The sequence below is a fragment of the Pseudomyrmex gracilis genome, unplaced genomic scaffold (assembly GCF_002006095.1).
Source record: "Pseudomyrmex gracilis isolate BER0280 unplaced genomic scaffold, ASM200609v1 scaffold_82, whole genome shotgun sequence".
In the NCBI taxonomy this organism is placed as follows: Eukaryota; Metazoa; Arthropoda; class Insecta; order Hymenoptera; family Formicidae; genus Pseudomyrmex; species Pseudomyrmex gracilis.
In genome coordinates this window covers 317322-342334 of record NW_018020666.1, presented here as the reverse complement: position 1 = coordinate 342334, position 25013 = coordinate 317322, and the positions used below count along the sequence as shown (strand labels likewise).

At 44.0% G+C, this 25013-nt stretch overlaps 1 protein-coding gene across 3 annotated transcripts in view; it reads right to left on the bottom strand.

The window, feature by feature from the left end:
• Positions 1-7886: 7886 nt before the first annotated feature.
• LOC109855160 (protein artichoke-like) overlaps positions 7887-25013 on the bottom strand; it is an 85193-nt gene continuing 68066 nt past the window's right edge. For 2 of the 3 annotated variants that reach the window (XM_020429049.1, XM_020429050.1), the window contains exons 3-6: positions 16730-17140; positions 12500-15592; positions 11368-11705; positions 7887-10815 (exon numbers count right to left, since the gene is read on the bottom strand). In XM_020429049.1, the coding sequence (XP_020284638.1) occupies positions 10243-10815; positions 11368-11705; positions 12500-15592; positions 16730-17036 (4311 nt within the window). In that variant the 5' untranslated portion in view covers positions 17037-17140 and the 3' untranslated portion in view covers positions 7887-10242. Of the gene's footprint in view, positions 10816-11367; positions 11706-12499; positions 15593-16729; positions 17141-21317; positions 21401-25013 lie in introns of those variants that run through there. The other variant, XM_020429051.1, reaches the window with a different exon arrangement.

Below are 25013 nucleotides of genomic sequence, written 5' to 3'. Positions count from 1 at the left end.
CGGCAACGCCTTCGACAGCATCAGGAACTCTTTGATCTTCAGAATCTCTGACTGCTTTCAGATCCCCGATAGCGCGACGCTCTTGTACGGAACACAATAACTCTCGACGACAACGACGACGAGATTGAGTAAAATTTGCGGCACGACAAATCATTATATACATATATATATATAGTTAGTATGTTCGCGCGCGCGCAAACGCGATTAAAGAAATCTCAGAAATTTGTCGCGCGATGTGAATGTATAACGCGCTTTCTTCACTTTGTCCGGCAATTTGTCGGGAGAGGGAGAAGGGTGAGGAAAACGCGAATTCTTCAAGTCACAGAAAAGTTGGAGGAAAAAGTGCAAAAACGTCTCGGCCAAGAGATTTTTGAACGCGGTAATGCGAGATTGATGTCACGCCTTGGCACTCACTGTGCTGTAAACTTTCTGCAACTAACTTCGTGATTTCGAGCGGAATCGAGTTAGCGGAACTGCAGATGTCGTATCACGTGCCGTCGTCGCCATCGCCGCCGTCGCCGCACCAAAAGTCAATGTGATATAAAAGAATAAAATTCTCGTCGCGTTTCACACCGGGAATGAACAATAAGTACGTATGACATGAGAGGAAGAAGCATTACATAGCGCGCGCGATTTCACGCGCTCCGGAAACGAACGCGTCGAATGGAAGTGCCATTTGGGAGATATTTTATGATGAGATCGTCGCGCATATATACGCGAGAGACTCCGTTGATTCTCTCACCCCGAGCGGGAGAATCTCTGCAACGCCACAAGATCGCGCGATTCTCAGCTTCCTGCCGCGCGTCCGGAATTAAGCGTCTTGCGGCACACGTTGTTCCAGGATTTCTGCGCGACGTATTACTGATGTTACAAGACCCAAACCTCTCGCTCTCTCGCTCCTTCGTGCGCGCGCTTCCTTTAACAGTCATCTCCTGGGAGCTTCGCCCGGTACACACCGCAAAACCGCTTACCGCGAATTGCAGCCTCGGCGCATTACTCAACAAAAGCTCCCTCGCGCGATGCACGTATCGCGGATCGAGCGATACGCGCATCAGACGCGCGACGTGGTAAGTTACCTAACATTGATTCGTTTGTGCGTCGACATTACGTCCTTTCCACCTCGTCGAATCTCTTCTCTCTCTCTCTGACGTCAGACTACAGATTTCGTTTCTAATACTCGCGAGAATAATATCCCCGCGCGAAATAAAAAACGAAACGGACGATTGAACATCGTGCGTCGAGACGGCGCGGCACGGCGGGCGCTTTCTTCCACGAGAAGAAAGCGACGTGTAATAACGTCGTGCGCGAAATTATTTAAGAGCCGGATCAAGATCCGGAGGCATGAATCGGGAATGAGACGTCCGTAAAAAGGGCACGATGTAACGTTAGAAAGAACGGTCGACAATCCGTGGCCGATTTAATTTTTTAGCATTTTGTTCCGCGCACTGACACGCGCCGGCGCGCTGGGTGAGATCGCAAAGAATTAAATACAGCGGAATTTAAAATCAAATTTTTCCTCAGTCGTCCTTTGTAACTTAGTCGAATAGAGAGACTTTCTAAAGTATTCCGTTTGCTCGTTTAATGTGTATTATTAATTCGCACACAAACGTTTTAATATTGCGAGGAAAAAACAGGAGGTTTTTGATTTTGTCGTCGAAATGTACGGCATTATATTGCGCATGTGCGCCTGATTCAGTTCGGCTAGAGCAAACAGTGTTTTTCTCCCGGGCACACAGACGCAGTAATCAAATAAGGTCGACGAGGAAGCCCGATTTTCAGAGGAAACAGAAAAACGGTCGCGCGTCAACATCTCGACCGTCCCAGTTTGCAATATTTGCTTGCGCGCTCCTCGACTTCCGTGCACGTTTTGCTGCTCGCGTGCGCCCATCCGCCCGTTCGCCCGCCCGCCCGCCCGCCTACGCGCGAGTGATGAAAAATATAAGAATCCTCTTCGCGACACACAGATATCGTATTAACCTTATTACCGAGATCTCGGTGGAGAATTTTTGTATGTCCCTTTGGATTTTTCTCACTTGAGTTTTCTCAACTTTCGCGCACCGAAACTTTCCGTGCCGAGGTTTATACACACGTATAGCGCGCGACCGATTTTACAGTAAAGAACTTCCGAGCTCATAAAGGCGTTTCTAAAGCAGCTGAAGTTGAGTTTGTTTTGTCCTCGAAATATATCTCAAGCCAAGTTGCCAGAAAGCGAAATTGTTAGTATTGATGCTCTCTCGTCATTTACAGAAAATCTGGTCCACCAACTTTCTCGAAATTATTTGCAGTTGGAAAAGTATGGTATATTCATAAAAAAAACTTTGTTCATACAATAAAAATTATGAAAAAACTTGTTTTTTTTTTCTCGTAATTCACACATTTCTCTTTTACGGACGTGAAAAAAAAAACAGTTTTTTTTGTTTAATAATTTTTATTTACACGCGCAAAGTTTTGTTTTCGAATATACTAACACACCACAGGCGCGCGCTACGCGCACATTATTATTGTTTTTATTTTACTATGTTGTGTCAGTGAATACAACCTGTCACCGCGATGACAACTAGTATACGTTTTACAAACCATATGATACACAATAGAGAGATGTCAGAAATAACGCATAAAAATCAAAATCACAAAATAGTGAGAGGGAGGAGTGAAAAAACAATACGTGATTGTACTTTAGTCACGTGACTTCAAAAACGTGACTAAAGGAAAGTCACGTGACACGGAGAAGTGAAAAAACAATACGTGATTTTAGTCAATTATTGTTAATTATCTCTTTGTAATAGTGTGCGTAGACACTGAAGAAGATTCTATAGTGGATCGAAACGTTTGTCAAATCTCTGAATAAGGAAAAATTTTACCCGATCATCAGGTGTGTACAGCTCGTCATTGCCTTCTCCCTTTTTTCTTATTGGGATAATAATAACGTTTCTGCAAAGTGAATTTCTCACTTCGAAACTTTATCGTCGCATATCTTCAAATTAGAAGCATAAACAAAAAAAACGCAAGAATACTTTTGTTTTTAGTGTTTTGTTCCGTAGCGATTGAGACTGAAACGAAAGTGATCGGTTCAATCGTTCTTGAGATATTGCTCCGTGAAGATCTCCTCAATCGCATGAATTTCGCGTATAAGAGGCACTACCGTGCATCTTGATTTGTACGACACGAATCGAGAAACACATCTGAGAAACGTTCAATCAGCGTCGAGATAAAAGCGACAACAATCAAGATCGATAGAATCGATTGTGATTATTTACACACGCTTTTTCTAGTAGGACTTTTTTAACTGCAAAATAATTTTCGAAAAAGTTGGTGGGCCAGTTGTCCATAAATGACGAGAGATCATCGATACTAATAATTTCAACTTACAAACGATGCAGATGAGCAACAGAAACTTATTCTTTGCTGAACTTGATATAGAGTTTACCTTAACCAACTTTTAATTGGAGCGTCAGTTATCAAAATATTTAATACTGAAATGTAAAAGGGAGAATCAAATAAAACAAAGTTTTCTCTTCAGTGAATCAAAGTTTTGTTCGAGAAAAGTTGAGACTTTAATTTTGTTGAATAGGCAAAAAAACGGTTAAGAATTGCAAACATGACGGAAGTAATAAAATAGTATATATATATAACGCGCTATACAGAAAGCTATTTTAAATAAATAAAGCATATTTTAATTTATAAGTTTTTTCCGCTCGTGAAAACAAGTTATAATTGAAATACTTACAGAATTGCGCGTCCGTGAAATAAATCATAAAAAGTGAAGTGAATATCGTATCTTTCTCTTACTCTCTCTCTCTCTCTCTCTCTTCTCGTCTTTATACCAAATCGCTCGTTTTCACATCCGCAATATGAATAATATTTCTTTTTCTCTTTACTAAATGCAATGAATAAGTGCTTACCAGATAGAAAATAATATCGTCTAAATATCGCTGAACGATGCGCGCTCGTTTTCCTTCGCGCAAAATGCACTTCGAAGGAATTTCAGATTTCTGGAGATACATGTGTGTGTGTGTGTGTATGTGTGCGCGCGCGCATGTGTGTAAAATAGAGTGCATCGATCGATGCAATTATATGCTTGAGTTGCTTTCAGTATAATAAAGATGTGGCAAAAAAAGTAGCAGACAGAACAAATTTTCAGGACACGGTTAAATATAGAATATTTTTCTCAGTTCCCCGGTTGAAAGTTTGTTTTAAGTTCGTCTTACGTTTAAGAATAATTTACAAAGTTATCTATACACTCGAGGCTTCCGTTTAATAGCGCGACGTGTGTCTTTGATAGAACGGGCGAACAGAACACTTTCGTAATTACTCCACAAAATGCAGCAGCGTTGCGCGCGTGAAGCCCGCTGCACAGAAAACATGCTCTTAAAAATGCAAAACAATTAACTTTTTTTTTGCTTCATTCAGTTAAACAGGACGAACTAAACACAAACGAATTACGTTCATTACAGAAAAATGCACTTGTATAACGAATAAATAGAAGATAATAAAAAAACGATAAACAATATAGAGTAAATAATGTAGTTTTGCTTACTCTATTGAATAAATATTGAACGCGCGGAAAATCTGTAATTAAAGAAAAAGTTTAGTTAATTACCACGCGAGCAAACACGCTGCACAGGTTGCGCGCGTTAAATTTGAAATTTAATAAGTTTGCGATAATCTCGCAGTATCGCGCGTATTTAAATAAAACTGTTAAGAATATAAGAATATTTGTCTATTTTTTCGTATAGATTTAGACTTTTATTTGAAATTTGAATGACAAATCAAACTAAACTCTCGGGATTTCGTAATATTTTTGTTGTCCGACGAGAGAAAAGGTGACATTTTTAGATACAACTTACCGACTTCCTGTCTCAAAACATTCAGCGAGGTCCGCACATAACTGCAGAAAATACTCGACTAATATAAAAATTCGTTGCGAAATTTAACCGAGAAACGAAATTTCGTCGCGATTTTTGACAGCTGTCGACCAGCAAAATTGCTCAAGACACATCTCTTATTAGACAGAACCAACACCGAGCGGAAAAATTGATAGCCGGAATCTCTGAGAGTATTTTTTTCAGTCGGTGTCGTTTCTTTTTACGGTCGGTGATTTGCAGGCAGATGGCACGACAGCGTGCAATAACTCACGGTCCTTAACCTTTTAAGCACTTCTGTACCCTGTTCAAGTTTTAACGTCCCTTTTTTGGTGTACACTCTGACACCGGTAAATAACGAAGTCCGAAGACAACTGCCGTAGACACCGAAAAATATAAGTTACGGAAAGAATTTATCATCATCAGTTTGATATTTTACGGCGCGGAAAGGACAAATCGCGCGACGATCGTCCACGATATGTATATATACAATAGTTTGCGACACACAATTGCCTCAATCGCCCGATCGAACTGCTCGCCGAAAGCTGCTTTAGAAAACCGCACGCGGCCTGTTGATTATTCATTAATCGAATAATGTCGGGAACCCTTTAACCCCCCCCCTTCTCCGTAAATCATCCTACTCCCATTCTGTCCCCCGTCCCTTTCGCGCTCAGTTAAGTTGATTACAAATTTGCGCGTCTGCCGCTCGAGTTAATTAATTAGTCAGCATTAATTACAGCCGTGGAGTAATAATCGTCTTCTTTTTTCGGCGACGTTTACAATGGCGCGCACAATCGGACCCGCCTCGGTGTTCGGTCTTCGCTATATTCCCGGCTATATCGCCCCCGCCGGGCCTGCCGTCGGCCGACTGAAGGGGAAGCGAGGTTACGCGTGTTCTTAACGGCGAGTTTCAATTTCCTGGCCACGGGTCACCGCCCTTGCAATTCCGGAAGAACGAAACCGGGACGCGCTCAGCCTCCCGTAGCGCGCCAGGAACAAATGAAATATGCAGAACGCTTCTACTTCGCGATCCGCAGCCCTCGACGGCGGCGGCGAGGACGGGGGGTGGCGCAAGAGGGGTTAATTGCAAGGAAATACGATAAAGCAGACGGGAAGCGTTTCGTCGAGACGCTGGAAAATTTATACGAAGGCGTAGGGACGGGGATGAAAGAGGCAGCCAACCGACCGTCGGTGGTGGTACGAACGCCGAAATAAACGAGACCACGCCGCATACTTTACGAATTCCGATTGCGCTCCCCTCGGGAGAGACCCGCAGCTTTCCGTGACCTCCGTTATTCTTGGAAATACCGCGGCATTTCCAATCCAGCGCGACGACGTTCCGATGTTCCGGAACCGAGTCTCATCAAGCGTTGACGCGCAATGACAAACATTTCGTGCTTCCGTTGTTTTTTTTCTTTGCATTCGAAACGAAATCAGCACTCGACGCGTTGATTTTTTCTAAGTAATTTTTTATTTTTTCAACGCTAGATCTATATCTTTCCGATCTTTAAATCATATATTCTCCATTAAATCTATTCTCGCGCATTTCGTGTTGTTAAAATTGTATATTCTTGCAATATTTTATTATAGTATTTTTATATATCTCGCCGGGAGAGATATTCGTTCGTTTGATATTGACGGCGCGTATCGATTTGGAAAAGATCGATATGGAATCATAAAAAATTGCGCATAGCTCGCTATTAATAAGTTGCCTTTTATTCCGTTCTTTGTGATGGCGGGTCTGCAGTGATAGAGATTAGTTCGTACGTTCCGTTTCGCCGTAAAGCTGTCGATTTATCCACGATTCACTGGCGAAATAACGCGTGAATTCGATGGAATTCTCTCGTCAAGCGAGTAGATACCATCGATTGAAATTAATATAATCTGCAAATCGATATCCCGTTTCGAATACAAATGTCTCTTTCTCTTTCCGTCATAACGCAACGTGATCCGAGCGCGTTTAAAAAAAGCGCAAACCTCTCCCAAGAGTCGAGACGTGTCCGCGCGATGACAAAAATTATAATTCCTTTCTTCTGCTCTTTCTTCTGTGCGCAGCACTCAATAGGTTGTAAGAAAATCCGGGCCGGTTATGGTTTAATCTCGTCGTTCGCGCGACATCAGCGATGAACGGATTAATACATTCTTTCAGCTAGCGCGCGCGCGCAAGTACGGGATATAAAAAACACCTGATTACAAAAGAATTTGCATTTTTATTACAGTGACGTATATATACGTATATATTTTACAGTACACAGTGTGTAACGACAACGCATACATAGACCCCCGTTGATGGACGCGCCGATTCGAGAGATCTCGCTCTTCTTTTCCACCGGCTTTTTCTTCATTTCTTTTGTTCAAAAGCGTAGGGACAGAGAGAGAGAGAGAGAGAGGGAGAAGAGGAGAGAAAAAGAGAGAAAGGGAAAAAGCGTTTCACTTTTTCTCTCTTTTTCTCTTTCTCTCTCCTTCTTACTCCAGCCGTGAACAATATATCCGCGTAAATGCGATAACGAACTATCGTTCGAACACGTCGGGATATACGTTTTCTGCGACGTTGTTCCGTAACGATTTTTCATAACGAGCACGCTGGATATCGCATTGCGCCGATAATAATCACGGCTCCGACGAACGAGAACGCGCTGAATTGTTGAAGCGCAAATGTAAAACGTGCGCGCGCGCGCGCGAACAAGCGCGTCATCATGAAAAATTCCTGTGCAGCAAACGCGATATTTTGTCACGTTTGCGGCAACGCGCCTTTAATACTCATGGCGATTATACCGGTTATTGCGCGATATCGAGCGAGTCAATCTGCCGGGGCTGAATCGAGTCGCGAGAACGCTCCATCTGCGCGCGTCATTCATTGCTAATGCAAAATGCGTTACATCGCCCCATCGCGTACCGATAAAAGTTCTGATGGATCTACATACCTCATCGTGTTGGCCTCCTGAAAAATCGAGGGGAGGGGGTAGAAGTGAGAATCATCGACGCCGATGTTCCAACTTATACACTACTAGTTTTGTTTCGCTATTTTTTTTTTTTTTTTTTTTTAAGAGTTCATCAGAATTTTTACGATAATGATCTCGACATTCTTATTAACCACAGAAATACATAGTTTTTGCGATGCATACATATCCGTATATACACGATCGCGCGCACACACACTTTAGTTTTATATTTATAAATTCTAAAAATCTTCATTCATATGGAATATCGTCTTAACCGCGGATTCTCCAACGGCTGGCATTCATACCTACATGCACGCACATATTTTTTGCAACGAAATATAACACTTGTTCTTTTTTCTGTAAAAAAAAAAAAAGAAAAAAGAAATGTAACACTGTTTTCTGTAACAAAAATATAACACTTTTTGTATTCTCAATTTTTTTCTATTATCTCTGCTTTTCTATTATCTCTGCTTTTCTATTCTCTCCTCTTTCTATTCTAAAACAGAACTTTTATACGTAATTTCGTATTAGTTTTTAACGCGATATTATTTTTTGCAGATAGTAAAATATTTAAATACTTGACATTTTTTTGCACAGAAGTTAAATATTGATAATTCCGAATATTAAAAAAGTATCAAGAAAATTCCCTCTCATTTGTGATTATATATAATTCAAACACGTAATTTCATTATAATAAAATTTGTTTCGCGCCGGAATGCTAATCCGGGAGAGTAAGAAAATTTTCTTGCTCTATAAATTTACATTTCATTTTTATACATTCCCGCCCCTCGCTGTCTCTCACCGCTGGAGAATCCTGAAGTCGCGCGATCGATCGCTCGCAGGGATGAGCAATTTTTTTTCCGTCCCGTCTTCTTGATGATCCGCGCGGCCCAATCGGAAATTGATGGCACCCGTCGTCGCGGGGCGTTTACCGCAAAATGGGCATGCCCATTTTGCGAGATCGGCGCGGGGTGACGTTCTAAACCGCGCGGTTTGCCGAGCCATTAAGAAAACACAATAGCCACTTCACACGCCAGTCCGTCGATCTCGTCCGATTTCATCCGAGAACGACGACTGGATGATATGTAATAGCAGCGGTGTTTAGTCGTAAATCGCTCGGCAAATGCCACGTCGTATAACACGAAAACACGAAAATTCGATATCCCCCGACATCCTACGGTAGAGACGCGCGCGCGCGTGACTCTCCAAATCGTGCTTCATACACTCTTCAAAATTTCATATTTCTTGAAGAAGACAGAGCATTATTCTACAAAGATGCGAAGGGAGAGCTTTTCCTCCACCTCGCGTTGCACGCCGCGCTGCTTCGCTGCAGTCGCTGTAAAAATTCGACCGATTTCTCGCGAATAAAACAGCATTCGTCTTTCATATATTCGCGATAGAGCTCCCACCAATGTATCTATTTGATACATATATTTTATATATTTTTCTACGTTGCGCGCAGCTCTTTCAACGTTTTATCGATTTTGACGCACTTCTATATATGTATTACCGGCACTTTGAAAATCCCGATTTTTCAATAAATAAATCGAAATTTAAAGCAAAACTCCGATCAGCGCGCGGCTGAATTCATCGTAGTTTTGTATTCTCGATACGGAAGTCTAGAGAAAGAGAACACTACGATACATGTGAATCTCGTCTTATTCAAAACCTATAAGATTTTTTAGAGCATACGAGAGTGTGCACAGTGTGTGATTTGTCACACACATCGGAGCTCCGTGTGTGTACTACCGAAACCAATTTCTGTACAGTTTCTCTTACGCGATCGTCCGTTTGATCGTTTTCGTTTCCTCGGCCGTGACACCTTGTCGTGAGATTAAAGCTACTTTGAACAAAAAGAAAAAATACAACAACAAACACATTCAGACTCGTAGAAAATCCTTTTATAAAATGCTTTGTTACTTGATAAAGATCCCATTCGCACACACACAACCGCACACACTTCTCACATACATACTCACTCTCACTTTGAAACTCACTTCGAGTCTTCGTTGCTGCTAACTTGATTCGCGATCGGTCTTGGGGCACGACCACTTCTGCTGGGTGCTTTTCGAGAACAATTGCGGAACGTTCTTCTCTCGAACGATCTCTCACCGAGTCTCATTACAGTACTGCTCCGCGTATATATATATATATATAAGTGATATATATATATATATATCACTAGAATGCACAACACTGCTAATTGCGGCTGCCCTTCAATTTTGCAAGACAGTCGTCGCGACAAAAATTCGACGGAACGGTCCGTTTTGAGTTTCTCTTTAACGCGTAAACACGAAACTCCCGCGATTCGGGAGTCTTTCGAACTTGGCTAACACGCTCGAACAATCGACCAGAAAAAAATCGGTTTTTTGTTTTTTTATTTTCGAGCCCGATCACACGTTCGAAACCTCCACGAGTCGGGAGTTCCGCGACTTTTCTCATACGTTCAGCGTGGTGTTGTTGATGAAGTTCGTGTGCTGGCCGTCCTGCACGGCCGTCTGCTTGGCGGCGGTGTGTCCGGCCTCGCCGCTCTGTATGCTGAAGTGTCTGTACGAGATGTACTCCGGCGGTATCGGCTGCTGCTCCCTCTTCGCCGCTTCGCGCTGCTTCTTGATCTTGAGATAACCCAGAATGGACACCAGCAGCAGGAACACGACGAAGCCCATGCAGCAGCCGACTATCAGGCCCAGCCGTCTCGTGAGAAAGTTGCTCACGCTGCCGACGTCGCCCATGGCCGAGCCGTCGCTGCTGACGATCGCGTCCGGCGCGTCCAGCGTCTTCACCTCGGTGCAACGGCTGGTCGTCGAGTCCGTCATCTGCGAGTGCGGCGTGGACGCGAGTATCTCGACCTGCGTGAAGTTGAGCTGCTCCATCGGTCCGTTCACGTCGTCCATTTGCGACGACGACAGCCAGTTACCGATGCCGAACACGCAGATCTTGTAGCGCGTGGTCGACGACAGTTTCTGCAATTTCACCGAGCGCGCGCCAGGCTCGAGTATTTTGGCACGTATCTAGAATTTTAAAACAAGACGGCTTTGGAGAAGGAGCGCCAGTAAGGAATAACAATAGCGAAATTCGAATTCTTTGACATCGATTGTCATCGATAGATTTTATGTGAGAGTAAATAAAACTAATAAGTATATGTAATCGAATCGTTTTTCTAAATTTAAATCTTTCGAAAATTACTTAACTTGAATGTAATTTTGTAATGTGATACATATATCGAGTAAAACCATCGGCAATTGCTAAGAGTGAATAAATTCGACTGCTTTCGGCAAAAATACTTTAATCCGGCTAGAAACTACGCCCGGCTTTTTCGCGTCGATCGATCAGCGCGAGAACAGTGTCGGATGTGACGACAAGTTTTTGCAAAGGATGAGTTAGAGCTTCATCGAGGAAGAAAACTCGGTTTTTACTATCGATTGAATCAAACTCCGTTTACACTTCACATAGCGCCCGCTCCACCCACCGTCATTTATATATCTCGCGTTTTGCTTTTTAGCAACGCGGTATTGTTGCGCACGCGATGTACAATCAAAGTGAGCGTCTGCTCTCTTTATTACCTGGTCGACGTTATCGATGACATGATAGGCAACCTGGTAGCCGCGCAGACCGGAGTGATTTCTGCTCTGCCACGATACCAGAACGGAGAACGGCTGAATGTCCTGAATCGCCAGTTTCAGAATCAAGGGCGCGGTGCAGAAGGCGTGCGGGTCCAGATCCAGGAACACCAGTCCCCGCAATTCCGGCGGTTGTTCGCATCTCAACAGCCCGCTGTCCATGTCGTTGAGCCTCAGTCCGCCCCCGCGATTACGACTCATCCCGCCGCCGACCAGTTTCTGATGATCGCGCAGCCACTCCCAGAGCTCCTGAGACTCGCAGTCGCAGTGAAGTGGATTTTCTGCGCGAATTCAATGCCCGCAATTATCTTACTTGAGAGTGTGCGGTGCTCGCGGCGCGGTCTCGAGTGTCTCGATGTCTATAGATCACGTCGTCGTTCGTCCCACTGAGGGGAAAAACTTTTTTACCGCCCCGTGTCACGAAAGACTTACGAAAGATCGCGTAGCATTCGGATGCCGCCGTAAATATACCGCGTTTATTGCAACGTGAATTACCGGCGGTACTACCGTCATGAAATAGCCCCGTGACGTTTTGCAACATGCAGAGAATTGTGTGTTCTGTGTGTTCATATCGTTCGTATTCAATGTCGAGGAGTTTCCGAGTACAACTATCCCGAGGGGTTATTTTCGACTGACTCGAATTCGCTCGCATGTGAAGACACTTTGGCGTAAGGGTGAGTCTTGCATGCGACCTATCATCTCGCCGGCTGAGATTGCTATTGTCGAGCATGGCGCAACATGATCCGTGCGAGTGGCGGCATGTGTGCCGTTACATATACGAGAGAGCAATGTCGTAAAGAACGTAAGAATACGTTCTCTCAGTGTGCTACAATATCTTACAATACGCGACTCAACGTAAGTTCCAAGATGTGTGAATATTTTTTACATGAGATATTTGTGGCATTTTAGAAAATAGAAATAATTTTTCGAGTGCGAGAAAACAAATCAATTATTTGACAGTTTGATTTAGCAAACTGATTGCAACAGAAAAAAAAAGCGTAATAAATATTTGTGAGATGAATTTTGCAACGTAACGCAATAAAATCCGAGGAATCGTCAATAAATCGTTACTCACCCTCGGCGCGTAAGCTCCGTATTTGCGTTTCGAGAGGTCGAAAGGCATTCAGTGGCAAGTTCGCTAAGGAGTTTCTACTTAGATCTAAAATCCTGAGCTTTTTCAGTGGCTTGAACGCGTCCGGCGAGATCGACGATATCCCGTTCCCGTAGAGATGCAGCTCGGCCAGATTCTCCAGATGCTGAAACATGCTCTTTCCCACTCCGCTTATCTGATTGTACGAAAGATCGAGCACTTGCAAAGCCTTCAGGTCAGGCGGGAAGTCCTCGAGCTCTTTCAAACGGTTGTGCGTGAGATTTAGCAGCCTGAGGTGCACCAAGCCTTTCAGTCTCTCTTGCGGCAACAGCTCCAGCTCGTTCACGCTGAGATCCAACGTCAACAGATTCGGAAGACTTCGAAACGCACTGGGCGACACCCTCGCTATCCTGTTGTTGCTTATAAAAAGATGCATCAACGCGGGAAACGCCTCGAAATCCTGACTGGTGACTATCGACAAGTTCGTCCAGGAGATGTGAATTTCCTGCAGAGCCGGATACTTGGCTTCCGAGATGATCTCGTGTATCCTCACGAGAGGATTAGCCGTGATGTTCAGCCACGTTAGACCGGGTATATTTTGACCGGCGAGCGCCATAGCCGGTATTTGTCGGAACTTGTTGGCTGCCAGCTCGATCTTCCGTAGCATATTCGACCGAGCGAAGAAGTTCGCTGGCAGCGCCGTTAAGTGATTGTGGCTCAGATCCACGGATATCAGACGGGAAAAGTTCACGACGGCGAAGCCGTTTAGGGACTTGATGTGGTTGCCGCGTAGATCGAGTTCGCGCAGACTAGTTAATCCGCTTAACCGCGACATATCTACTTTAGGCAGCTCGTTGTTGGCCAGAGAGAGAAACTCTACCGTGCTGGCGTTCGCGAACACGTCATACGGGATTTCCTGGAACCTGTTGCCGTCGAGCTTAACCTCCTTGAGCGCGTCCAGACCTAGAAACAACGTCGCCGGCAGCGAAACGAGCGAATTGCCGCTGAGCAACAGCTTCCCGAGATTCTTGTTCTTTGAGAATATCTCGGCCGGCATTTGATGGATTTGCGACGAATCCATCGCCAGGTGTTGAAGAGACGGCAAGCCGTCTAGAGAGTTTGCGTTAATCTGACTGAAGTTATTGTAGGATATTCTCAGAACTCGCAATCCCGGTATATCCAGACGATCCAACGCAATGGCAGTGAAATGATTGTGCTCGAGATTGAGTTCGTAAAGATTGTTCAGTCCGCGAAACGCACCGTTCTCGATCACTCGTACGGTGCAATTCTTTAGGTTGAGCGTTCTAATTGGTAATCCCTCTTGGAAAATCTTGTCGTGCAGCACGTTCAAGTGATTGTTAGCCAGGTCGAGAACGCGAAGTCTTTTGAGCGCCGTTAGAGCGTAGGGCTCCAAGTGGCGCAAACCGTTATCCTGCAGATAAAGTTCCTCGAGTTCGTGCAGCTCCGAGAAAGTCTTCACGGTCACGTGACTCAGCCGATTCATGCTAAGCTCGAGGAACTTAAGTGCCTGCATGGGTTTAAAAGCGGCGTCCTCTATTCGCGAAATGGAATTATTTGTGAGATACAAGCGTTCGACCAGCAACAGGTCCCGGAACAATGGAGCTTGAAGACGCGTCAGTCTATTGTGTCCGAGCCACATGATTCTGACCGAGGCTTGGCCTCTTAATGAGTCATTGTGCAAGACGCCCAGGCCATTGTTGTCCAGCTGAATGGAGATCAGAGAGCTACCGCTGTTTTCGTTCTGTCCGACGTCATTCGACACTTGAAACACGTCGCCGAGCACAGCGAGAAGATTACCCTGCAGATTCACATGCTGCAGACTGTGCAGAGATCGCAGCGCGCCGGTTTCCATGTCCGTAATGGCGTTGTTTTGCAAATGCAGCTCCAACAGCGACGGCAACGGCGCGAACACGCCGCGTTTCACCTCGGTGATCTGATTGTCCTGCAGCCGAAGCTCACGCAGCTGTTTCACCTTTGCAAACGTGCCGACTTCGAGTTCGCGTATGTTATTGCCATCCAGAGAGAGCGTCAATAAATTCTCGCAGTGCTCGAGAAAGTCGCGCGGCACTTTCTCGATATAATTTCCGCTTAGATATAGCTGCGCTAATTGACCGAGCGTCGCGAGACCGCGCGCGTCAATTCTTCTGATGGCGTTCTGTTGTAGATACACGACCGAGAGACTCGTGCTGCCGGCGAACGTCTCCGCCGGTATCTCGAGAATGTTATTTTCCGCCAGAAAGAGCTCCTTCAGCTCGGGCAGCCGGGAAAACACGCCCCGAATATAGTGTATATGATTGTGGCTGAGATCGATCGACCTGAGCTTTTGATTGGCACGAAAGGTGGCCACATCAAGAAAAACGATCTTGTTGTGGCTGAGGTCTATCGATTCGAGATCGATCAGCGATATAAAGGCATCCTTGTCGACCATCTCGACCGCGTTGTGATAAAGAGAGAGGGTCTTTAGGGACGGACAGCAGCGAAAGCAATTGAGCGGAATGTCCTTGAAATTGTTGCTACTTAGATCGAGAAAGTTTAAGGCGTCCAGCCTGGAATAGCCGTCCTCCGGGAGTTGAGATACCTCGTTCCAGGCGAGCCTCAGCGATGTGAGATGCTCTAATCTTCTCAAGGACGTCATGGGGAATACCCGGATCTTGTTCTCGGCCAGATCCAAATCCTTTAAAGTGCCCTCGAGCCCGGCAAAGGCGTACTCGGAAATTTTCGTGATTTGATTACCCTTCAGGTTCAGTTTAATTAACGAGAGACCGTAGAAACTATAGCTCGGTAAATCGTAAACGAGGTTGGACTCCAGGTCGAGCGCTTTGAGTAGGCGCAGGTTGGCCATTGCCTTTTGAGGTACGTGAAGTAGTCGGCCGGATACGAGCGCCAGAGATTCCAGGCTTTTGTTTAACCGCGCAAAAGCATCTTCGCTTATTTCGCGAATCGCGGAATGCGATATTTGCAGATGCCTAATTTGCGAGCCCGCCGGGAAAGCGGCGGATCGAAGTTCCTCCACTTTTCGATCCAGTTCGTACACGCTCAGTGATTGGACGAGCGCCTCTGAAACAATCACGCAGATTCCGCTTAAAGCTATCGATGTGCTTTGTGGGTTTTATACGCGTACAAACACGCGATCAAAACCTACAATTTCGTGTTTGTTTCTTTGTGTCGTGTATTTGTATGCGGGCGGAACCGGTTTCGTCGAGAGAGAAAATATTGACAAATATCATCGATAAACTAATTTACTGTATAATCAATAAATGCCTATTAATAAAATATTTTGTTTATCAAAAAATAAAAAACCGTTACACGCTATAATACAATTTGAATAACGTGAAAACTGAATATTGTGTTTTATTACGAAAAAATATGTGAAACATTTGCGAAAATAAACAAATATTAAGCGTTCTCTTTTTATATGTGTCAGACCAATTAAAATATTTTTCTAAAGAAAACTAAAAAGATACAAACAAGAAGATCACGTAGAGCATGTAAAACCATTGTCGTATGTGGATTGAGAATAAATTATTGAATATGTCTAAACGTTTCAAGTATTATCTTATTTTTTGATCATCAATTTACATGAACAAAATGACAAAATAATAATGTCTTCGAAATTAACGTAATTAATTTTTATTTAAAGATCAAAATTTCTTACGTACATATATTTCTGACTGTGTTAATATAATTTAAATTCACCATTCAATAAATTGTCTTAAATTAAACTCTCACAGACTGGAAAAAGCGCTGACATTTAGCGAGAGATCAATACAACACACTTGAGTAAACGTATATTTGTTCTTTTCTTTCTATATTTTTCAGAGACGTTATTATATACTTTGTCATTTTATTCATGAAGACTGATGATGATCGCAAGTAGTCTTACATGCTCTACGCATAATCTCTTCGTTTGCATTATAATTTTTTGCTTGATCTTATCCGCGCTTGACGAGCTTGCTCTTGTATTTCTGCTACTTTAAAAAGATTATAGCTCGTTGATTATTTGCATAGATACTGAAGTACTCTCTCGATTTTTTTCTCTCGTTTGTTCTCGGAGTCACAGCTGTTCTTTGCTACACGCCACGATGTTATCTCTCAGCCGTTTCACCGACGGCTGTTTCTACTTATGTATGCGACGGGGAATACGTGTTCTCGAGTGATCCCGTGCTTTTTGCGCCTTGTATCACGGACGGTTACCTTCTCCGCCGGCGGCATGTATCACGCCGGACAAAGCGTTCCTGAGGGACTCCTCGGTGGCACCTGCGCACTCCAGGAACAGACCGCCGTTCTCGAAGTTGTAACACGGACAGCCGGGTATTGTGTCCGGTGGCGGACATTTGGCGCCCCTCGCACCCTGCGTCGCCATGCAGGCCGCCAGTATCACCGAGCAGATGATGCGGAAGCCGTACCGACGGCGATTCCGCCGATTGTCACGTTGCTCGCCGCACAACGGGGTCGACGATTGTCGCCACTTTCGTCTGGTCCGCGGCCGCGTTGTCCACATATTATTATTATCGCGCCGCTGCGTTCCCGTCTCGTTCCGATTCGTTCATCGTTTCTCGCGCCGACACTCGGTTCTCACCGCCGCAAAAGGGGGTGGTTTTCTCTCTGCGAACACACAATGTGACACATCGCCGGGATAAAATTTCGTTATAGACGTGCGACAGAACTCGCGACAAAACTTGTTACTCTCTCTCAGTTTGAATCTACGGTTTGTGAATTCGTTCTTTCATTATTTAATATTTGAACGTCTGATCATATCTGTACAGAAATAGACAGTTTTTACAGCGTCTAATTTTGTTTTTTATCGTATGTCAGAATGTAGATATTTTCTTTCTAATAATTGTCTAAAATTTGATTTGATATATCGTAAAACTTTTAATAGTTATTCCGACAATTGTATAAAAAAAGAGCGACTATCAAGAGAATGCAATTGGCGCAAAAATACAATTAAAAATTTTAGAAATTACTTCTGCGCTTGTCATATTCGAATACTTCAGTAATCGCTTCTTATCAAAGATATAACAGAATGGAGAACAGAACGTGTTTCGATTATTTTCAAAAAATTGTAACATTTTTCATTTCAGTATGTTTTCTAAGAAATTGTAGATTAGGAAACGGATGTAAGTTCTATTCCCGTGTGTTCTCTCGAAAAATTGCAAACATATCGTAACTTATACCAACATTCTTTGTCTACAGAAAAATACGGTCATTTTGTTCGCAACGAACCACGAAACGTAGGTATGTACACGTACATATGTACACTTCATGGACCTCAATTTTCAACAAGAGGAAAATTCGGACTCCGCGGGATACCGAAAAGCCGACGGGTAACACCTTTAAAGGAAAAAAACAAACCATATGAAAAAAAAAAAAAAAAAAACAGCAAAGTCAACAACGTCATCGTTGGTCGCGGGATTTTCGCATCCCCCATGTCTCTCGTTCAAAAAAGATACTGATCCCGAAGATCAGCCGCGACGGTCGTAATTTAATGCCCGCAGTAAATCTCCGCGGCTCGGGGATGCTGTCACATACCCGCGTGACCCGTTACGATCGGAAAAATATGACCGGATTGGTCGGTTGCCAGATGGTGTCTTAAGATGCTTGTGGCGTGAGACGCGAAGAGGAAAGAGCGAGTCACGTGTGGGGACATGATCGAGAATACGAAGTGGTAAATGGGTGTCGATTTCCTGTTCGTGCCGCGCCGTGTGTACGGCACGTCATTCTTCGGATAACTTTGTTAGGGTCGTGCTTGCTTGTGCAAGCGCGAGGTAACGCTAGGTCATTGGCTGCACCGGAGTAGAAAAATCAATATGCCTGTGCACTTCGTACATACGAGGAGGATTTTATTTTTTTTTAATCCGCCCGCACTTATCGTCGCTTCTGCTTAGAATCCGTCGTAAAGCTCACCGTTCTACCGATCGTTAGAGACAGTTTTCGTTGTACGCGCTCGCGGGCGCGCGCGCGCGTGAGAGAGAGAGAAAGAGAGATGCATCGTAATTAATTAATTTACCAGGTTTTCACCGTGAAGGTGTGCGATTCGTTATTTCCACTGAAATTAAGGTAGTTAATTAAATTTTATCCTAATTAGGTGACAGGTTAATTGCACAGCTGAGATTACATGGAGAGGTAAAATAAAGCCGCGCGTCTCTCGGATTTTCTAGTCGTTGAAAAGCAATAAAATATTACGATTCGCCGACGTGGAAATTTATCGAAAAATATTTACTAGAAACTACCGCGCGAAAGATGACAAAAGTGCATAGCAAAATAATAATTATAGTTCGAAACTAGGTGAGACTTACGTGCTATAAATTTGGCACGCATATCTTTGTAATATAGTGGATCGAATCATAAGACCGAACTTTGTCGTTTGCAAGCGTGAAAGTTTTGCGCTGTAACTCCGAGAAGCTTCTCTCTCTCGTTGCTCTTGTTTCCGAACTGAGAAATCTTTCGTATACCCGACGTTTTACCCTCGAGGGACTTGGCGCAATATTTGCATAGCGTTACGTCGAATGGCGCGGCATTCGACAGATTGTAGAATCTATTATAAAAAAAACCAATAATATGTCACTTTTTTTCCATCATACACACACACACACACACACACATCAGACGTAACTTTTACAAATATTTCCGTCTCTCTTGACGTAATACGCGTTTGTGAAAAATCAAATTTCACTTGTTTTTAAGCTTATTAAAAATCTCCGTAATTGACACGACAAAAAAACGCGCGTCTAGTATTCGTTTAATTATAAATTTTCTCTGCTATATAAAAGTTTGCGCAAAAGTCGCTGGATTGACGACGGACTCTTTGCATACGCTCGTATCAAAGTGTTTTTTCGTCGGAAGTTTTTAAGCACGCACGTCGCGTCGTTCGCACGCACGGTCGGGCTTTCTGTTGATTTCGCTCGCGACGCTTTTCCACGTGCGATTAGCCACGTTGCACCGCTTTCGATCGATGCGCGCCAAAAGAACCAAGAACGTTGAAAAGCGGAGCGTTTGCGTCGTCGTCGTCGTCGTCGTCGTCGTCGTCGCCGTAGCCATTGCCGTCACTTCGAATCCGCGTTACGTTCGAGCGGATTCCGCTCGACGAGATACAAAACGAGTCGATTGGCGCTTTCTGCGATGCCTCTCGCCGAGAGGCGGCCTAACTGTCGAGCTGGGACGTTCTGGTCCATTACCGCCACAGCAAAATTGAATTTCCTCGAGCTTGACGCCGCGCGCAAGCTCGGATTAAATCGTTGCGGCCGCCGAGCAAACCGCAGCCACTAATGAAGCGTACCGCGTTGAATTTAAAAGATTCCCTGCCGCCCTCGCCTCGCGGCATCCGCGCGCGAGGTTGGCACAAGGATTCGCGTCCTCACGCGAAATTGCAGTCATCCGGGCTCTCCTCGCTACGTCTTGACGAGGGAATGGGAGAGTCGAGAGTGGCGGCCAGAGAGAGAGAGAGAAAAGTAGAAAGGGTGATGGAGTCGAACGAAGGCGTTAGAAAAGCGTAGCTGCAACGATGGATGTACCTGTGCACACGATTCCTTCCACTCCTTCTGTTTCCCTGCTTTTCTCTCACGGGGGGTTAGGGGACGCCTAACGAGCTCTCCGACCACCGGGGTGCTTTGCAGTTGTTCACCTATTTAAATAAGAACCCGCCGATGGTAATGAGAATGCAAATGGCGCGACACGCCCCCACGCGAGCTTCGTCTCACACGCCGTGGAATAATAAAAAGGTGAGCGCCGCGGTCGGCGCACCAGGCGAGGGCGGAGTGCACTTGTACCGTGAGCTTCAACAGTCAGCTCTCTAAGATCGCGAAGGGGTTGAGCTGTGGGAGCGAGCAAAGATGCCACCGCCGGCGGCGACGACGGCGGCGGCGGCAGCAATAGTGGTTGCGGGCGCTGCTTTTCTTATTTGCCGCTGCACTAACCGGAGATTCGAGAGAGAGAGAGAGAGAGAGAGAGAGAAAGAGAGAGAAAGAGAATCTGGATTAAAGCGGCGAGATTGAGAATTTAATAAGACCGATCGTGAGCGCGAGAAAGAGAGCGGCTTGTAAATACGGCTTTAAGATACGACTTTGCGCGGAGTATCGAGTAAAGCTACAAAGCTACGCGCAGTCGCACGTACAGCTTACCCTGCTTTACGATTCCGATCGTAAAAAAAAAAAAAAAAGAAGGAATATCGCAATGCCTGATAACGCATTGGACTTTACGATCTCTTGGTGTTTCTCGGAAGAGAAAGTCTCCGGTTAAGAAATGAGCGGAAGAACAGCACTACTTGTAGATAGGGCCGGATTTACGGTCGTATAGAAGCTGGCGCAATGGCAGCGCGAAGGTTCTAAAGCGGGGTCATAAGAAACGACAAATTTCGCAAAGTGTATTTTGCCGCACGCATTTATGACCGATATTAACTTGACGAACGGATTTTGATTTTACGAAGCCGGAGTTTATGACTTCGATTTTCCCATCCCTTCAGGAGATAAAAACGGGCTGACCCTTCCAACTGTTTGATACGCTTTCATCAGCTTTACTATTACGGTTTGAAAAAAAATTTGTTCCACTTGAACGCTGAGGTTTTTTTTTCTAAAAAAAAAAAGTCATTTAATTTAATTTTAATTTCTCGCCAATTGAATCTCTCCGTTAGAATTTCTTTTGGCTAACAAACAACGTTGTTTTATACAAGCGCGAGGCGAAACACGAGACGCTATCTGCGTCTTTTTTTTTTGTGATCGCGATTTTGTTCGTATTGTTGCTGGCGGGACATTATCTCGGCTGATAACACCGGAAATAAACTTACGCGGCTGGAAACGAAGAAAGCGCGACGAAGTAAATCCGCTTTATGAGTTGTAGGGTCATCGTGGAGTAACATCGTTGAGATCGTTTAATAACTTGTACTTCACCGAGTTCTGTTTCCTCCGGCAGGAGCAATATCGCGCAATTTCTGCTCGGAAATAAAACGCTTCCCTTTCGCGAGTTTACCGGCTTTAATCATGCCTCTGTATCGATCACCCTCCCACGTAATCCGGGTGATGGAAATCTCTCGGAAAGACCGTACGCTAAATCCCCAATTCATCGATCAATCATTAAAAATTGAATGTGCGCGCGGATGAAAATCGATCCCACTTACACGTGCTTCACGTAAAAACTTAACGTTTTATCCCGATATCGCGTGCAACAAATCTCGGCACATTAAACACTACCGCGCACTTAGAAAATATTCAACTTTTACGAGGTACTTTTCTTTGATGTCGCGTCGCGTAGATAAGAAAAAAAAAAAAAAAAAAAGAAAAAGAAAAGAAAGAAAACAACTTTCACGTTATCTAAAGACTCGAGAATTTTTCGCGATGAAAAGTCAATCGATAAAAATTCATCTCAAGTGTTGTCTGCACCAGTTATCTGGTGTCATGTGAATTTTCCATCGCCTCGTAATGCGATTCTTAATGCCAGATCTTATCGCGCTTCAACGTGTTTGTTTTGATATTATTCCTCTTATCTGCGAGACGCACGGCGGTGTGCCGTGCAACTATGGGAGATAGTTTTGCTTCTTGTATTTTACTCAGTGTAAACACGGAAAATGAATTTTCTAGATAATTATCAAAACGATCTTTGAGGGAGGAAGGTAATAACGAGCAACGCGGAGCAGAGAGATACGTACGTATTTCGTGTATCTCGATACACAGGTATCTCGCAAAACGAGACCGCATTTCCGCCGTCCGAGGAACGTAACCGCTTGTTGATTTAACCGCCGCGCGGTCAATACGGGTCAGAGAAATCCATGCAAATTGCGAAACGATAATTCTCTTTTTCAATCAAATTCTCTGGGATGCCAAACTCGATTTCCCCCGTGTTAAACCGCGCTCCTCAATTAAGAAGTCCGCGATGAATTTCCGACGAGGTAATTTATTTCGAGTGGAAAATATAAACGTCGCCGGGAAATAATTCACCTCGGAGGAATTCGCGGCTAAGTAAGAGTTAAAGTTTGAATGGCCTTCACGCAGATGTTACGTTCGCAGTTCTCTCGCCAACTCGACACCAAGTAAGAAAGAGAAAGAGAGAGAGAGAGAGGAGAGAGAAAGGAAGTGATCCTTTACCGAAGGGCAAAATTACGTTTCATAATTAACTTCCGAATATAAATCGAATTCGCGTCGCGCGTTTTGTCGTAATATACGGACGAGGAATCTTTATCGCGATAACGAGAATCTTCATTACATTTCTCAATAATCTTTATCACCGCCGGCTCGTCGACAATTAGGTCGTCCGCACGATCGTGTTTCGATCTATTTGACAACAGAGAGGTTCGGAGAAAGATCAACGATACCTTCAAGTCCGGTCACGAATGCGGCAGACGGACCTTTCCGGCGGGAAATAAAGGCGCGGAAAAGCGTTAAATCGCGACACGTCGTAATCCGTTACGGGCTACTGGCTTTAAGACGCGCGAACCTGCCTGGAGTACAAAACATCGCGAGTATATATAATATAACCGTAGTCTCTCTTGAATAAACTTTTTCTCGCGCGCCTCCACTTCTCTTTCGTATAAAAATAAGCACGCGACAACAACGCACGCAGGAGAGAAACGTTCGTCGTTCGCAGCCGCCGTCTGGCTCAAAGGAAACTTAACCTTGTTGATTCGGCAAAAAAGTTTTCTCGGCGCGGCGCAATTAGCACGCGGCGCGTAAAACAGCTCGGGAAAGGAAGCATCCGGACTGCAAATAAGATTTCATTAGCTCGTAAGTGGTAGCTTAAGTGAGCTAATTGCCGTAAGGGATTATAAAGGACGAATCTTTTTTCTTAGAGCATTCCGCTTGTAATGCAAGTGGGATATGAATAAATATGCATCGAGAGAATGTTCCGAAATGCAGATACGTGTGTCGGACAGAACAAACAACATTTAAAGTACGAAAAACATGATGCTGTACAAATATTGTTGTACAATGTTTGATCTATCAATATTTGAAGAGAGAGAGAGAGAGAGAGAGGGAGAGACAGGAAAAGAGAAGAATAAGACTGTTTATATTTCTTATGTAATAACAACATTTTTGCGGCAACGCAAAACAACCTATCTAAAATAAATTGCAAAAATTCTTTCGCGCGCGTTGCGTTCATACACCGGATATTTTTATTTCCGCAATAATAGAGGATGAGTTTTCGTATCCGAGCAAGACAAATTGAGAATATAATAAAAGAACATCAGACACGTCGCTTGTAATGTTCAACTCTGGAAAAATGCACCTGTGTGTTTTTGAAATATTTATTATCTCTCTATGTAAAACAAAACACGCGAATGTTAAAAAACACGTCGAATGTTAAAATATTTCGAAAAATACTGAAAAAAAAAAACTTAAAGTCAGTTTCCGCAAAAACGTAGATAACGCAAGTGTTTGTAAAAGTGCGTGTTATGTATTTACGCATTGCATACTTTTTCAATCACGATCTCACCGTTTGTGTATTTGACAGGCGATAATGACAGGCGATAAAAGTCGAGCGCGATAATCGTAACATTGTGAGAGCGGATGTTTGTTGTCGTTTCTCGTTAAAAAAATCAATTTTTGCATCGTGAGATTCGCATTATCGCGAGTGAAGTGCCCGTGAGATATACGGCGACCTTGCGCGATTGTATCGGAACGCGCGGCAAGAGGAAAAAAAAATTTCTCTATATCTTGTCTTACCTCGCGATGCTATTTTCCCCTTCCATTAAAGCTCGATGCTTATCGACAACAGAGATACGAAGCCGTTTAACCGACGACACGCTGGTGTGCGGAGGAGAAAGCCGCGCGCTATACCTGTCCGGTCTATACTCGATGTACATCATTATCAAGAAACATGGACCTATTCTGGTTTATACGCGCAGTATATAATGTATACATAGCCAGTGCATATATAAGCTCTCCTATTTCAGTTGCTAAACACTACAGTTTGATCGCATTAACAGTTCTAAATCCTTTTAATGACGGAACGTATATTGCATTGTACATTATTAACTTTTGCATCATATTTACGCAATAATATTTCTGTATGTACAATACATACATTAATTGTGCATTTATGTATTAATTGTAATATCACGTGTAATTATTACTACTTATAGCTGTACATTTCGTAATGCGTTTTCAATGCGGCGTGATGAAACATTAACGCGTTGATAAACATCAATGTTGGTTGGTTTTGAAATGTTGCAACTCATTTAGAGAGCACTGAACAAATTAAACGCCCGATTGCGTGATGCAACTGGTTTCTTCTGTGTCCCGGCATGACGTTTTCATCGTTACGTTTTCATATTTATCAGATGCGCAATCAAACGCGATTATCGTCGGGATTATCTAGCGCGCGTACTTTCGATATGCATTTTATTACGCGCGCGAGAACGCACGTACGTCCCTCGTTGACTCGGGCAAAGTTTTTGAACACGTGTTAAATCGAGAACATCCGGAAGAGACGCGATAATCCGAAACCTCCGGACGGGGAGGGATTTTATTAAGAGTTGACTTTCCTATTT